The sequence below is a fragment of the Crinia signifera genome, chromosome 3 (genome assembly GCF_055691185.1).
Source record: "Crinia signifera chromosome 3, ASM5569118v1, whole genome shotgun sequence".
Lineage (NCBI taxonomy): Eukaryota > Metazoa > Chordata > Amphibia > Anura > Myobatrachidae > Crinia > Crinia signifera.
Genome location: NC_139219.1, coordinates 89,963,454 through 89,980,878, shown reverse-complemented (window position 1 = coordinate 89,980,878; position 17,425 = coordinate 89,963,454). Strand labels below are relative to the sequence as shown.

The 17,425-nt window shown below is 45.5% G+C and overlaps 1 protein-coding gene across 1 annotated transcript in view; it reads right to left on the bottom strand.

The window, feature by feature from the left end:
* Nucleotides 1-837: 837 nt before the first annotated feature.
* CCDC170 (coiled-coil domain containing 170) overlaps nucleotides 838-17,425 on the bottom strand; it is a 90,134-nt gene continuing 73,546 nt past the window's right edge. Inside the window, exon 13 of the mRNA XM_083176200.1 lies at nucleotides 838-2,255. Within this exon, the coding sequence (XP_083032326.1) occupies nucleotides 2,118-2,255 (138 nt within the window). The 3' untranslated portion in view covers nucleotides 838-2,117. The remainder of the gene's footprint in view (nucleotides 2,256-17,425) is intronic.

Here is a 17,425-nt window from a genome sequence, read left to right as displayed (position 1 = left end):
AAGACAACGTTTATTCAGCCTGGCCCACAGAACAGGTCAGCTGGGTCCAGGAAGTCTGTAAACAACAAAACAGTGCAAGTCACACCCATGTTTTGTAGAAAAGTCCTGGTTGCCATCCCACAAACACAGAAGCATGCTGCATTTTGCCTGGCCCTCGTGTCTCCCGCTAATGATAATGGACGTGACTGTGGGTTGGAGAACTTGTCGCATATCTAGTCTCCTCCTAATGCCTTGAGCCTTATTTTTTTGGCATACCTGTACCTGGTGCCGGTTCTTTTGTTTATTATTGTATTATGTATGCTATCGTCGGGGCTATTTTTCAGCAGGCTCCAGCAGGAACTGAGGCCCTTATTCTAGTTCACTCTTTCTGACAAAATATTCCTTAGATGGACAAAACCATGTGCACTGCAGGTGAGGCAGGTGTTACTTGTGCAGAGATAATTAGATTTGGGTGGGGTTTTACACCTGCCTCACCTGCAGTGCACATGGTTTTGTCCATCTAAGAAATATTTTGTCAGAAAGAGTGAACTAGAATAAGGGCCTCAGTTCCTGCTGGAGCCTGCTGAAAAATAGCCCTGGCTATCGTATTCGCTTATGGACTGTGTTTTCACCTTCCCCTGCTTCCCACTCCTCTCCCCCCCAACCTCCCTTTTCCCCACCACCTTCTTTTAAAATTTGTCTGTTTAAAAAAAAAATATTGAATAAAAAAATTAAATACAAGAAACATTAACATTGAAACCTTTACTATTGTTTCAGTTAATCTTCAAGAAATACACTTGATTTAAATTCTCAAACACTGGATCCATGTATACTGAGAAAGGGAAGAGAAATGGGACACATTTATGAAATTATGTTTTTTCCAGCAGGATTCAAATTGCTGCACATCGCCAGACAGCCAGTAACACTCCCAGATTGCATGCAGTTTAAGGAAAACCTTTTCAATTCTAGAGGGGGGGGTATATCAGACATATATGGCCCATGGGTTTGGTCCACTGCACCAAGGAGTAACCAGAGTCAATGTTACATGACACTGGCCATCTGGTAAAAAAAAATACCCCTAAAACTAATGTGTATCCTGTTGTGTTGTAATCTGTGCTTCCTAAATTTATTTTTACAAAAGCCATTCCCTCTTTATTTGTTTAATAATATATGTGCTCTCTTTATATTTAGAAATCATATAATATGTGCCCCTTTAGTTTTTGTAATAAATATCTGTGTTGTTATTTTGATAACAAACATTATTTGGCCCCATATTTTTTTGTAGTGTAGTGGATTTAATATCTTACATTGGTATCTAAAAAAATAACAGGTGAAATATGAGCTACCTAACACAAATTAATAAACACATTAATCTTATAAGCAGGTAGACAACAAGATATCTCCCACATTTGGTACATTTCCCCCTAGTGGTTTACAGATAGCAGCATATCCTATTAATTTACTAAACTCTATAAACCTTAAAATGTATTTTATTTTTATCTTTTTCCTTAACAGTTTTTTATATATAGCGCTTTACAGAGAATATTTGAACATTCACACCAGTCCCTGCTCCAGTGGAGTACAATCTATATTCCCTACCACATTTACATGCACACACAGACTTTCTATGGATAATTTTGTTGGAAGCCAATTAACCTACCAGTATATTTTTGGATTGATGGAGGAAACTGGAGTACCCGGAGGAAACCCATGCTAGTAAGGGGAGAATATACAAACTCCGCACAGTTAGAGCCATGGTGGGGATCAAACCCATGACCTCAGCGCTGTGAGGCAGTGATGCTAACCATTACACTGTCCGTGCTGCCCCAATTTCAGCCTTCGTGTGTGTATAACACTTTATTCCTTGTAAGAAATTATTAATGTCACACCTTTTCAAGATAATTTACATTTTAAATAATTAAAAATTAAAAACCAGAGTACTCTGGATAATATAAAAATATGGCACTTAGTAATTGTTGATTTAATTTGACACGAAAGTCATTCAGAAAAATATACCTAGATATTGGTAAATTGAACAAAAAAAAGTATGCAATAAATCAATATATTTGAAATTTCAATTCCGGACCCCCAAATTATACATCAGTCTGGTCTCTTCCATAAGACTTCTGTATCTTTTCTTATGCGCAGGAAACAGTGTGATGATGGTGGGTATGGAGCAGTCCCTCAAGACATTTTATTATTTCATAATCTGGTAGTGCCAAGGCGTTGACATTCAGACCCAGCATACGTGACACCACCTCTCGGAAATCTACCAGCTGTAAGAAATTACAGAACAAAATAACTTATTCATTATTATTTTCAAATCTGGAAAAAAAAATTACAGCAACTTTTTGAGTAGCAATTTGGAGAAGGTACAGTATATGTGCAGGGCTATAGAGAGCAACACATGATTGGTTGTTATATGCTTTAGTGTTCTGAGTCAGCTAATGTAATAGCATCTAAATTCATTAAAAGCCAGATGCTTTCAGCTCCGAATAAGAGCGGCCAGCAAAAAGTTGAATTCAGATGTTTTGCCCATGTTAAACATACAACTCGGCCGAAGTAATGGAGGTTGAGTAACAAAGTCGAACATAAAAAAAGCTCTATAAAGTCAGACATAACTAAAGCAGTTTTTGGGGGGTAAGTAGTATTATGCATTGTTTAAAATCACTTACAAGTACACAATTACAGCACATTTGCAAATAATTATGTGTTACCTTAAAAATTTTGCACTTTTTCACCATAAAATGCATCTTTGCATCACTATTCAAATCAAACGCACAAGCAGCTTCTGCTGATTAATATGATATACAGCATGAGTATATTCTGTATGTAAATGTATGTTCCAGCCAAACACTAAAACATAATTTGATATGCAGATACAGTCGCATAAAGTTATATGTTGCATGCCTATATTATGTGTGTAATTGTGACTGTATACAGAATATACTGTAGGCATGCTTGTGCACATGTCAATGTATTTTTTAATATTAAAGTCATAAATAGTTTAAAAAACGGTTTGTGTTAGGCACCGGACTGCACGACTCCCGAGTCCTGACGGTACTGGACAGTCCGGAAACTCGGGTGCACCGCCTGGTGCTGGTCGTTGCCGCACTTTCCCGGCTATCCCAGGCTCCCGCAGTATCACCTGCGCCGTAGGCTTGGGAAGGGAAGCTGGCGGCGGTTATGTTCTTCTGGACGCAGACTCTCAGAGGCATCGGGGACGTTGCTAGGCAACGTCCCAAGCCTCATTTCTGTTTCCCCTGACGGTGGCTGATGTCACACGCCGCAGGGCAGCATTTTTGAATATAAGGCCAGCGACTGCTGGGCACAGACGCCGATTATAGTTCTTTTGGAGGTTTGCCTGCTTTAGAGTGTTCCCAGTTCATGGACCCTGTGTCAGCCAGCATCTCAGCCGTTCCATGCATCTTGTGACTGTCAGCAATGTCCCTGCACTTCATCTGTGGTCCTTGTCATCCATCCAGATAAGTCAGTGATTCCCCTGCAATCTTTATATTCCTTTTTGTATATTGGTGTCATCCTTGTGCATTGTTGCATTTGTACTTTTCTTGTATTCCACCTCTGTGCATTGTTGCACTTACCATATATACTCAAGTATAAGCCTACTTTTTCAGACCATTTTTTATGCTGAAAAAGTCCCCCTTGGCTTTTTGTTGTAAAATTAGGTGCCTCGGCTTATATTCGGGTCGACTTATACTCGAGTATATACGGTATATTGTATTTTATACCATCCCCGTGCATTGTTGCATTTTGATTGTGTACTACTTCGGTTTAGTGGTTGCCCCCAGTATTCGCAGATACACCTGGTGTAGCACCCTCCATCTGGGCCACCTCAGGTGGGTTCCGGCCAGTCTCTTCAGGATTAGGTAGTTTTTCCTTTTGTACCCGGTCCATCTCCGTGAACACGTTGTCCCACCATAAGACCTGGGCGGACCTAATTTGCCCTTACAGCCGGGGCGGTTAAAGGTGAAGCCTAGTATTGCACGTGTTAGCTGACACTAGGCCGGGGCAACAGAGGTAGAAGGCAGGTCCGGTTCCACTCCTACAGACCCTGTAGTTAGACCCGGTTCCACTCCTACGGGTCCTGACAGTTTGTTTGTTGTAAATGTGCTGTAATTGTGTACTTATTTGTGATATACATCATTATTGAATACAACTTATCCCAACAAAAAAAAACATTACATTACACTATACAATGCATTCTGGTTGGTTGAAGTTTTCTGGGAAAAAGTCGGGCATTCTAATGTTCGACTTTCTAAGATCATCTGCCATTACATTCCAGTCTATAAGTCCATTATTTGTAAGCTATCTCTTCTAAAGTCAAAGGCATCATTTTGGTAGACATTTGTTTGGCATCACTTAAAAAATGCCATCCCATTCCCAATGTTGCAACTTAGGGGGACATTTACCAAAATGGATTCGTAGAAAAAAGGTGTATTCCTAGGGAGAAATACACCTTTTTTTTACGAATTTGTATTTTCGGGATTTACAATCCCAAAAATACAACAATTCGTAGTCCTAAAGATGGAACATTCGTATTTGTATTTACAAATACGAATGTCTACACCATCGATAGAATACGACAGAAATCACCATTCAAAAGAATGGTGGTTTCTGATTTACTAAGCAGCCGTACTGATAATACGGCTGCTTAGTGGTGTAAAACACCCACGCAAATACGACAGGAAAATAGAACACCATTTTCATGTCGTATTTGCGTTTTAGCCTGCACGGATCAGTCAGATCCGTGCAGGCTGCAGTGTAAAAAAATAGAAAAATTAAATAAATTAAAAAAAAAACGGCGTGGGGTCCCCCCCACAGCCGAAACCAGCACCAGGCTGACAGAGGCTGGAGCCGGTAATAAAAATCAGGGAACCCGACAAATAGGGGTTCCCTGATTTTTAACAACCAGCCCCAGGCTCCTGCTCTGGGGCTGGTTCCCAAAATACGGGGGACAAAATGACTAGGGGTCCCTCGTATTTTAAGAACCAGCCCCAGGCAAAACCAGCCAGCAGGGTAATGCCACAGCCGGGGGGAGACTTTTTATGCAAGTCCCCCCGGCCAAAGCATTAACCCTACCGACCAGTCAGCCTGGCCAGGGGCCCTAGGGGAGTGGGGACCCCCCCAATAAAGGGGTCCCCCCCCTCCAGAACTTACCTTACCAGGCTGAAGCCTGGTGCTGTCCTCGATGCCCCTGGGCGGTGGGCATCGAGCTGATAGCGGTGTAAAAAAATAGAAAAAACTATTGTTTTTTACTGTGGCACTACAAGTGCCAGCAAGCCTCCCCAGCAAGCTGGGACTTGGAGAACCACAAGTCCCAGCCTGCTGGGCATTAAAGGGCCCGCTGGGTCTTGTAGTGCCACAGTAAAAAAAATAGTTAAATAAAACACACTGACACCCATTTTAAATAAAAGTTTAATACACACATTACATACATACTGATACTTACCTTTCTTGATCCCGTAGGTAGCCCTGGTCCTGATGTCCTGTGTCGTCCTTCAGGTCCATGTCGGCTGTCTGCGTCGTCCTCCAGGTCCATGTCGACGGTCCGTGTCGTCCTCCAGGTCCATGGCGGTGTCCGGGTCCGAAGAAATCCATGTTGGAGCTGTGGAAGGAAATCCTACTCACCTGGTCCTGCGCTGAAGAAGTCTTCTCTTGATCCGACGTAATCCAGGTAATCTTCACAGCTGTCGCCGGTCCCCGCTGCCTCCGCTGTCTCTGCATCGCGCTGAGGAGAGATGCTGAGATGTTTCATATTCGGCGCCTCTCCTCAGACTGAATTCTATTGGCCGCCTAGCAGGCCAATCAGGAGCCGACTTTCTCGGCTCCTGATTGGCCTGCTAGGCGGCCAATAGAATTCAGTCTGAGGAGAGGCGCCGAATATGAAACATCTCAGCATCTCTCCTCAGCGCGATGCAGAGACAGCGGAGACAGCGGGGAGCGCCGACAGCATGAAGATTACCTGGATTACGTCGGATCAAGAGAAGACTTCTTCAGCGCAGGACCAGGTGAGTAGCATTTCCTTCCACAGCTCCAACATGGATTTCTTCGGACCCGGACACCGCCATGGACCTGGAGGACGACACGGACCGTCGACATGGACCTGGAGGACGACGCAGACAGCCGACATGGACCTGAAGGACGACACAGGACATCAGGACCAGGGCTACCTACGGGATCAAAAAAGGTAAGTATCAGTATGTATGTAATGTGTGTATTAAACTTTTATTTAAAATGGGTGTCAGTGTGTTTTATTTAACTATTTTTTTTACTGTGGCACTACAAGACCCAGCGGGCCCTTTAATGCCCAGCAGGCTGGGACTTGTGGTTCTCCAAGTCCCAGCTTGCTGGGGAGGCTTGCTGGCACTTGTAGTGCCACAGTAAAAAACAATAGTTTTTTCTATTTTTTACACCGCTATCAGCTCGATGCCCACCGCCCAGGGGCATCGAGGACAGCACCAGGCTTCAGCCTGGTCAGGTAAGTCCTGGATGGGGGGGGACCCCTTTATTGGGGGGGTCCCCACTCCCCCAGGGCCCCTGTCCAGGCTGACTGGTCGGTAGGGTTAATGCTTTGGCCGGGGGGACTTGTATAAAAAGTCTCCCCCCGGCTGTGGCATTACCCTGCTGGCTGGTTTTGCCTGGGGCTGGTTCTTAAAATACGGGGGACCCCTAGTCATTTTGTCCCCCGTATTTTGGGAACCAGCCCCAGAGCAGGAGCCTGGGGCTGGTTGTTAAAAATCAGGGAACCCCTATTTGTTGGGTTCCCTGATTTTTAATTACCGGCTCCAGCCTCTGTCAGCCTGGTGCTGGTTTCGGCTGTGGGGGGGACCCCACGCCTGTTTTTTTTTTTTTTTTTATTTATTTAATTTTTTTTTACACCTTGCAGCCTGCACGGATCTGACTGATCCGTGCAGACTGCCTACAAATAATTTGTATTAGCAGCCGTATATACGGCTGCTAATACGAATTCCTACGACATCGGAGGGTTACAAAGCAGTCGTATATGACTGCTTTGTAACTGATCCTCCGGAACACGACTTTGCATACGACTTAAACAGTCGTATGCAGTCGTAGGGAAAATACCAATACGAAAAACTAGGTTTTTCATATTGGTAAATTTCCTCCTTAATATCTATAGGTGAGTCTCATGCCTGAATATTTATAAAAGACACATTTCTTTAGAAATGCTTTTGAAAGTATCATGCTAATAAGGCCCATTGGCAACCTTGTTCCATTGGTGGCACTGTGCAATTTTGCTGTTGCAGAAAATTGAGGGTACAGTGGGCCAGATGTAGCAAGCTTCAAAAGTGATAAATTGGAGAGTGATAAACAACCAGCCAATAAGCTGCTACCTGTCATTGTTTTTTTCTAACCCAGCCTGTGACATGGTAGGTAGGAGCTGATTGGCTAGTTGTTTATCACTCTCCATTTTATCACTTTTAGAAGCTTGGCCCAGTATGAGGTATGTCCTCTCCAGATACAATGCTGCTACTATGGCTGAAGGTGATCAAAACCACTTCACCCACCCGAGGTATGCTAAGAAAAGTCCCCCAAACTGATTCTGCGTTTTCCAAGTGTGAGCCCAGGAGACCATCACTGTGAGTGTTCCCCTTCATGATAATGTTTTTCATGCAAGTCATTAATTATATAAGTTATATGTAACATTGCTTAAACTTTTGCGAGTTTCAAAATATAAAACAAAAAAAATTGAAAACAGTAAACAGTGGAACAAAGGGTATAATTTACATTTGAGATAATGGTTCTTGATCAGTTGTGACTGAATCTTACAGTATGTACTGCATCACTAGTGGTCCACAAATATCTGGCATAAACAATATCCATTTTATTCTAACATTAAATAACCTTTCTTGAAATGAATCAAGTAATCATAAAGTGCAAATGACTCTTCCATGTCTCCTATTATGTTAGTGCAGCTTTTGCTACAGTTCTCCTTGAGACAGAACTGATTGAACTGTTCTCCTCATTGTAACTGGGTACATGTTGTTTGTTTATTTTAACTAGTTCTTTTGCATCCACCATGTTCTCGCAATAGTGACTTTGGCTCTCAAAAAGATTGCAGACTCTATTTAGTAGTGTTGTCAGGGCAACGCAGACCATGACAGAAAACTACCACTGCATTTGTTTCTAGACCACCCATTCACTAGGTAATAGATGGAAGCAAATGATAACACAAAGAGACATATAAAATACATTTAAATCAAATGGCTTGATCATATTTGCAATAGGCCAAGATAGATCATGGAGTGCACCTTGTGTGCATGAAGTGACATAAGTTTTATGGCCTATGCATGAAATGTATTCCAGGAGCTCTCGGCAACAGGGGATGGGGTGTTTTGTTTTTCTGAAGGTCGGATTGGCTGTTGTATATCAGGCTGTTATTGGTTAGGATTTGTTATGGGTGGGGATTAAGGTTAGGATTATGGGAGATTCTAGAATTTTCTGCCTCTTTGATTTCAAACGTTGGACTGATAAGTACTGTGGTTGAATTCAGAGATTTATACCCTGTTTTTTCACTTTCTACTTTTTCTTTTCTTATTCTTTCCATTTTGCTAATCTACTTCACCTGTTTTTCAATCCTTCCTGTCATCTTTTAAATAGCTAGTCTATCCTTTTCTTGCTTCTATTTTCTGTCACTGAAGTGATTATGTCTGGTGTCAGGCCAAGGAGGGAGGCTGGGGTCCCTGCTCGCTTCCTTCAGGGAGCAGGGATGCCGACAACCTCAGGGGCGAGAGGGAGGGCGAGGGCTAGGGAGCCTGCAGGTTCCGGTCCTGCCTCTGCCCCCGCCCGTGTACGCACCCGGCCGCCAGGTAGGGATGCGGTGAGAGGCCTGTCCGGCTCTCCCGCTCCACCTGGTAGTCTCCTGTCACCCGCGGCTGATGCCCAGTCAGCGCGCGGGAGGAGGAGGGAGACAGGCCCCAAAGCAGACAGACGGTCTGCTGACGGGCGGCTTGTAATGGCGCCCGCGGTTGGGATTCAAGCAACTCGCGGGCGCCGTGGTAGTAGGGGGTCGCCCGCGGCTGGCGCTCAGTCAGCTCGCGGGCGTCGCTCAGGGACACGGCAGCCCGCGGCTAGTACAGCTCGCGGGCGGCCGGCTGTTGATGACGCTCCTGCAAGCAGGAGAAGCCGCGCGCAGGCGGCGTATGAATCCCTGCACCGTCTGCCCGGCGCTGTGCGCTCGCGTCGGGCTGGCGGGGGTCAGGGGTCAGCAGGGGTGCCGGGAGCTGCGCTACGGCAGCGAGGCGCCCCCTGTGCAGCAAATGTGGCAGAAGCTGGGCAGCGGCAGGCAAGACGCCCTGCTGCTGCTAGAGGGGGCGGGTCTGCGCGTGGCAGAAGCCGTGCAGAGCTGCCCTCTGGCAGTGTTTTATTAAATACTGGGGAGGATAATATAACTCCCCAGCTAGATGAAGGGGATGTATATAGCTATGTTCCAGTTGGGGGCAATGCCAGGACAAGGAGGAGGAATAGGAGGGCACAACAGTTTGATGTGCCTGCTGATGGAACAGAGGATGGAGGCTCATCCTCTGGGTCCGTGGGAGAGCAAAATGATCTGGCTTTGGTTCCAACTGGAGGGAGGGGTAACCGTGCGGGGTCCCACCGTACTTATGCGGAGGTGGTCCGGGGGGGTGCCCCCACAGGGAACATGGCCTCGCTTTCCACGATCTGTGCTGCAGTGGTATCCGCCATCATGCCCCTGTTAACCACCGGTCCAGGTGGGCAGGGTGCTGGCGGTCAGCGTCCATTAGACGCTGCAGCACTGACTCAGATCATGGTGCCGGCCCTTTCCTCTGCCCTGGGTGCCACCAGCAATATGTCAGCAGGGTCAGCTGTGACAAATGATGCGATGGCTGAGACAAATGTCCCTTTTGTGCCCGCAGTAGCAGGCACTTCAGGAATCATGGACAGAACACCAGCGGGACGCCGGCGAGGTGGTGGCAGCAGGTCCGGAGGATCTTCACATTCCGGGGGTTAGCTGCCTTCTGACCCTGATTGGGTTAATTCATGCGGGTCAGGTACGGGTAACTCTGACACCGATGGGTCTAGCTCATCAGGAGGGGGTAGGCATACAAGGCTAAGCGCGGTAAGCGATCAGGGAAGAAGCGTAGACGCAGGCACTCTGATAGTTCAATGGCCTCCACTTCTTCTGAATCACCCTCCTCGTCGGATGACGGGGTGCGGAGACCTAGGAGGAAGAGGAGACGAACTAGGCGATTTCCTAGTGAGGATTCAATAGTTACAGTTGAATCCGACTCTGTCCAGTGTGCAAACACCGCCGTAATGCGGGGTTTGCGTCCAAGGATGCGGGATAGGATTAGAAAGGGCAAGTATGTTAACATATTTGCTCTTACTAGCAAAAGCCAGAAAGCGCTGATTGCGGCGCGAAAGAAAGGCACAGACAGTGAGAAAGCGTTAATGAATTACAATAACTGGGTGCGAGGAATGCTGGTCTTCGCGGCGTGTTATATGGAGTCTAGGCCTGATGAGTACATGAGTTTGATACGATATCAGTATCTAATTCACAACTTATACACATCATACCGCAGCTACGGATGGCGCACGTATGATGAGGAATTCAGGCGCAAGCAGCACGGGAAGGAGATTTATGACTTCGGCAGAAAAGACATTGAGCTTTATGTCGAGGTCACGAATTCTGCCGTGCCAATGGGTGAGGCTTCTTCGAAACCTTGGAATAAGAAACAAGGGGGACAGGTTTCAGGGGGCCGTGCTAACAGAGTAGGTCATGGGAAATGCTTTGCCTACAACAACAACACGTGTACCCTGGGACAGAAGTGTCGTTTTCGGCACTCCTGTATCAGGTGTGGAGGCAATCATCCCATTAAGGAGTGCAGCAAGCCAGCTCAGGGACAGGGTGTAGCTTCGGGCAGCAAGCAAATCCGCGGTCCAGCAGAACCAAATCATGCTTAAAGCTCCATCCCCTGTCCAGCTGCAGGCTATGTTGCCGTGGTTGGATAGGTACCCCTTTAGAGAGGAGGCAGAATTCATTTAAAACGGATTCTCTGGGGGGTTTGCCTTACCAATCTCGGGTAACATTAATCAGGGGTCTGTGAGAAATTTGCGTTCGGCATATCAGTTTCCTTTAATTGTTAAGGAGAAGGTTAATGCAGAGGTGAATTTAGGACGGATGGTGGGTCCTTTTGAAGAGCCTCCTATTCAGGGCATGATCCTTTCTCCGGTAGGAGTAGTCCCCAAAGAGGCAGAGGGAAAATTTAGGCTGATTCAGCATCTATCCAGCCCAAAGGGTGCATCAGTTAATGATGCCATCCCTGAAGAATTATGCAGCGTGGTTTATCAATCTTTTGATGAGGCCATTGCATTAGTGAGGTCATTTGGAAAAGGGGCTTTGCTGTGCAAGATAGATGTTGAGTCAGCTTTCAGGTTATTGCCCCTGCACCCATCAGCTTTTAAATACATGGGTTTTAAATTAGATGATGGGTTTTATTTTGATAAATGCCTTCCCATGGGTTGTTCCATTTCCTGCGCTTATTTCGAGCGATTCAGCACCTTTTTGCAATGGTGCTTGCATGAGGTTTCTGGAGAGTCCGGAATAGCGCATTATCTAGATGATTTTCTGCTAGTTGGTCCATCCAACTCGGATAGATGTTTGGCCCTATTGGTTAGTACCCAGACACTTTTCAAGTCGTTTGGAGTACCGATAGCGGACGATAAAACCGAGGGCCCAACTACAGTACTAACTTTTCTAAGGATTGAAGTGGACACAGTACAGGGACAATGTAGGCTTCCAAGAGACAAGATTAATCGCTTACATGATGAAATCTTGTTTGTCCTCGCAGCAGGGAAATTGACGCTTAAGCAGGCCCAATCGTTATTGGGTGTGTTTAACTTCGCCTGCCGAGTGATACCCATGGGTAGGATTTTCATGAGGAAATTAGAAAGGGCTACTGTGGGAATAAGGAGGCCTCATCATTTCCTGAGGCTCACCAGCGAAATGCGGCGTGACCTGGGGATTTGGGATGCCTTTTTGTCCCAATTTAATGGAATTTGCATATGGCAGGAGGCGCCCATTTGTAATTCTGTTCTGGAGCTATATACCGACGCAGCGGGTGCCACCGGCTTTGGCGCTTTCTTTGCCGGTAGATGGTGTTCGGAATCCTGGCCTGCAGACTGGGTTGAGAAGGGGTTCACGAGGAACATGCTTCTATTAGAAGTGTTTCCCATAATGGTCGCTATTGAGCTCTGGCATGATTTCTTAAAAAATAAGGAAGTGGTTTTTTGGTGTGACAACCTAGGGGTTGTTTACGCTATCAACAGACAAAAATCTACTTCCTTAGAGGTTCTCAGGGTAATCGGTCAGATTGTGCTTACATGTCTGGTTAACAACATAACGTTGAGAGCCAAACATGTCCCCGGCGTACATAACGAAATAGCCGATGCCCTTTCGCGCTTTGAATGGCAGCGTTTTAGACGTCTGGCACCTAATGCACGTTTAACGGGTGACATTTGCCCTTTTTATGTATGGCAGGTAATACACCAGGAATGGAGGGGCTAGCTCATAGCTCTTTAGCGCCGGCTACGTTTGCCGCATATTTGACGGCGTGGCAGAGTTGGAGCCAATTCTTATTGGAAAGGGGCAACAGAGGTAAGAGTTTAAAATCATTAATTCTTGCCTTTGCTTGGCGTTTCTATGTAGCCGGGAAGTCTCGTGGCGCAGTGGGTAAGGCCTTAGCTGGCGTTTCTTACTTCCTGCGTTCGAAAGGGAAAAAGGACATTACAAAGTCCTTTTTCCTGCAGAGAATGCTTAAGGGCTGGGCGAGATTAGAACCACCTATCCCCGATAGGCGGCGGCCGATTGATGGTCGCCTGTTGGGGAAGTTGGTACGCGCCTTGAAAGCAGTTTGCACGTCTCAGTATGAGGCCAAACTGTTTGCTATGGCCTTCGTGATGGCCTTTCATGGAGCGTTCAGGGTAGGTGAACTGGTGGCACCATCTCGGTCATCGGCTTCACCTATGCTGGCAAACCATGTCGTCGTTGCCCCCGACAGGTTATAGTGCAGAGTACAACGGTCTAAAACTGATGTAGTTGGCAAGGGGCGTTGGGTTCGTATGGGTTCCTGTCCGGATCGGCGGATTTGTCCGTTGGTTGTGGCAGGGGCTTATTCGTCCTTGCGTCCTAATATGCCTGGGGGATGGCTCATTCATATTGATGGGTCTCCCCTGACTCGTTATCAGTTTCATTCGGTTTTGAAACGGGGCATTCTGCACCTGGGTCTTTCACCGGAGATGTATGGGACGCACTCTTTTCGCATCGGCGCCGCTTCGGCTGCCGCTGCGGCGGGTTGGTCCGATAGATCTATTCGAGCACTGGGTAGATGGAGGTCTGGTGCGTTTAGACGTTACATCAGGCCTTGATCTGGCAGTGCGCCCCCTTTGAGGATTAGTCGCTCGCTCAAACACGCTTTAGTGTTTGGGGGGCCTTGAGGAATTTTTTATTGCCATCAGTTTTAATTACGGCTTCTGCCGGCTGGTGGGTGTGTTTTTTGCCTCAAGTCAAATTGGGGCGACCCAAATCCCCCCCCCCCCCCCTCCCAAGCCCAATGTCAGGAATTAAACACAGCCCAATGTCAGGAATTTCTCTATCTTAAAATTAAACTAATTCAAAAATCCTACTAATTTTTCTAAAATTCTTTTTTCAGGCATGCGGATTGATCCGCAATTTATCTGGTTGTTGGGTCATTCCTTTGTTTACTGGCTATCAGTATCCCCAGATGCTCAGGATTACTCACAGTATCCAGAACTGCATCTGTTTAGATGGTTAGGGCATCGGGGGTTAAGGTTTTCACAATTTAGGCGGACATTCGAAGAGTCAGTGGATAGGTTCGGTTACCCACTATTTTTAATAGTACACTTGGGGGGTAATGATTTAACATTCAGAACCTGTCTGGAGGTTAGATTCGAGATCAGAAATGAATTATTAGATATATTGCAGCGTTTCCCCTTTTGCAGAGTCTTTTGGTCGGACATTATACCAAGGCAGAATTGGAGGGGTGCTCTTAACCCTGGTGCAATTGACCTGGTAAGACGGAGGGTGAACTCAGTAGTGGGTCGAGCTGTCTGTCAGCATGGCGGATACTAGATACCGCATGCGGGTATCACCTTCCAAGATCAGAGGTTGTACAGGAGTGACGGAGTACACCTTTCAGAGGAGGCTATGGCTCTGTTCCTTAGGGATATTTTAGAGAGATTGAGGGCTATGTAGTTTTAGTCTATGGTGGCGGTGCCGGATCGGGAGATCTCGGCAGGTGGCCGGTCTCAGAACGGTGGCTAGGTTATTTTTGTACATTAACACCTTTTGGGATTCATTTCCCCTGAGGGGCAACTCCTTTGGAGAAAGTGACTTTGGCATGGCAACAGTTTTTCCTTCAGGGGCATCACCGATCCAGGTGGGCCCCTGATGTCACTTTAGTTGAGTTGTGACCTGATGGGGAATATTTAGATCGTTCAGGCAGGTGGCCTGAATTTTATTTTTGAATAATTTTAAATTGTATTTTAAGGACAGGGATGTGGCAGGAGGCCAGTTCTTGTTCCTTTGGGCAGTCGGCCCAAGAAATCTTTATTTAAAGCTGTTCTGACCTCGCCACCATAGATAGTTAAATTTAAATATCATAGTTAGATCAAATAGGCCGCCCTCTTTCAGAAAAATAAAAAGACGACCCCATTCACCACATTTCAGTTGTCCGAGTTGTTATTTTAGATAAGATGATTTGAGTGGTGCATGAATGCAGTGGGTCATGAAAGACTTAAGATCATGGAGTGCACCTTGTGTGCATGAAGTGACATAAGTTTTATGGCCTATGCATGAAATGTATTCCAGGAGCTCTCGGCAACAGGGGATGGGGTGTTTTGTTTTTCTGAAGGTCGGATTGGCTGTTGTATATCAGGCTGTTATTGGTTAGGATTTGTTATGGGTGGGGATTAAGGTTAGGATTATGGGAGATTCTAGAATATTCTGCCTCTTTGATTTCAAACGTTGCCCGCCCTCCCGACCTAAGTGGAAGGTAGTAAGTCAGTTTTAGTTGTATTTGTCGTCTTTTATTGAGAGGCCGGTCTCAGAACGGTGGCTAGGTTATTTTTGTACATTAACACCTTTTGAGATTCATTTCCCTTGAGGGGCAACTCCTTTGGAGAAAGTGACTTTGGCATGGCAACAGTTTTTCCTTCAGGGGCATCACCGATCCAGGTGGGCCCCTGATGTCACTTTAGTTGAGTTGTGACCTGATGGGGAATATTTAGATCGTTCAGGCAGGTGGCCTGAATTTTATTTCTGAATCATTTTAAATTGTATTTTAAGGACAGGGATGTGGCAGGAGGCCAGTTCTTGTTCCTTTGGGCAGTCGGCCCAAGAAATCTTTATTTAAAGCTGTTTTGACCTCGCCACCATAGATAGTTAAATTTAAATATCATAGTTAGATCAAATAGGCCGCCCTCTTTCAGAAAAATGAAAAGACGACCCCATTCACCACATTTCAGTTGTCCGAGTCGTTATTTTAGATAAGATGATTTGAGTGGTGCATGAATGCAGTGGGTCATGAAAGACTTATGGAAAAACAAAATTGTCCCTCTCATTGATTTACCTGCAAACGGTGAAGTAAGACTCACAGATGCAATTGCTCATTGTATGTATTGCACATTTTCCTTTTGCAACACTTTCATATATTCTGATTTTCTAAGCTTTAAATATTCTGATTTCCTAGAGGAAATTATTATGAAATAAATGTATGAAAATTCAATTCAGTAAGTGTATAAAATTGGTGAGTGCGGTTTAAGTTGGTCTGCCACCACAGGGTCACAGATGACCTACTCAAGTGCTTTGGCTCAGCAGCATGGTGGCACTCGAAATTCTTTTCAAATGCTTTCAAATGTTAGCTAGTAAGCACTTCACACAGCATACTGTAGACATTCTCCGACCTCTTCTCATGGGGGAAACTGTATTCTGAAATATGTTGTAGAATTTGGAACTGGGAATGCTTGCATTGGCAAAATTGAAAATGTCACTTAAAGGTCTGCTTACTTTCACTTAATGGCCACGAGCTTAGAAATGTATATCTTTATAATAATGCATGCTTACAGTACTGCAAACTTCTGTATTTGCATGGGTTTAATGTAAAGAAAAAAAGTACCTTCATCAACTCCCACTATTATTAAACCTTTAGGCATGAGCTATCCAGTATGTCCACATGCTTAAAACATACACTTATGTACTGGAATACATAGTAAATGAATACATAAATAACCATAAAATTGTCTTGTTCCTTGTTCCATAATTCCCAAATGCCCCGATTTTCGGAGGACAGTCCCATTTTTCGGGGACTGTCTCAGGCAGCAGTGTCCCCTGACTGGGGGCTGTTGGGAGACCACCTGTCATGCTCATGCGCACAGTATCTATTTATAGGAGACAGAGGCTGGGATGTATCAATATACATGTCCGTGTCATGTATTGTTTTTTTCACTTTTCTAATATGTTGCGTAATCGGCGGCCTCCTCCAGATAGTTATCGTTTTGTTTTTTTCCTTTCTGCGCATGCGCAATGTAGTTTGATTTTTCTGTCATGCGCAATCCACAAATCCACAAAGGATGCAGGGGGACGCACATGTGTATTTTTAAAAATATTCAACAAATATATACTAAAATATATTTATATATTTCTGTTCTTAAAATTGCATGCTCTGCACCATAATAAGCCTCACACCTCATCCTACACACCAAACCCTAACATGCCTCATACCTCGCCCTCTGGTGCCTCCCACCTCCAGCAAAACTGCCTCTCCCATCCCACCCTCTGGTGCCTCTACCTCCAACCAAAGTGCCTCCCATCCCACCATCTTGCTCCTCCCACCTCACCTTCTGGTGCCTCCCAACTCCTCTGACCCAACAATATATTATATAAACAATAAAATGACCTTATATATTTAATTTAATATGGCACAACAGTGTATAACGCCACAAAGACTTGGCGAACAAAACCAGGGATGATCATTGCGCTACGAATGTTAATACATTCCACAGCGCATCACCTTGCATTGAACACAATGCAAATGTTAGCCGCACCGGAAACTCTGCGATATTTGAAACCGGCGGAGATTTTTGTCTTCAAAATTGCGAAACTTTATTAATACATTAAGCGAGGGCACTGCGGATGCGAAAACAGGATGTCAGTGCAGCGGTAAGTGTTGATACATCCCGGCCAGAGGGATGCCAACAGCTGACAGAGAGAGATGAAGATGGGAGGTGTGGCTCACAATAATAACATTTGGTACTTGTTTCCTAGCACGGCCACACCGATTTACATTGGGGTGGTCGTGTCGGAAAAATCGCGTCGATCGCATCGCATGCGATTTGGTCGCATGTGACGCGACCGACCCGATTTTTT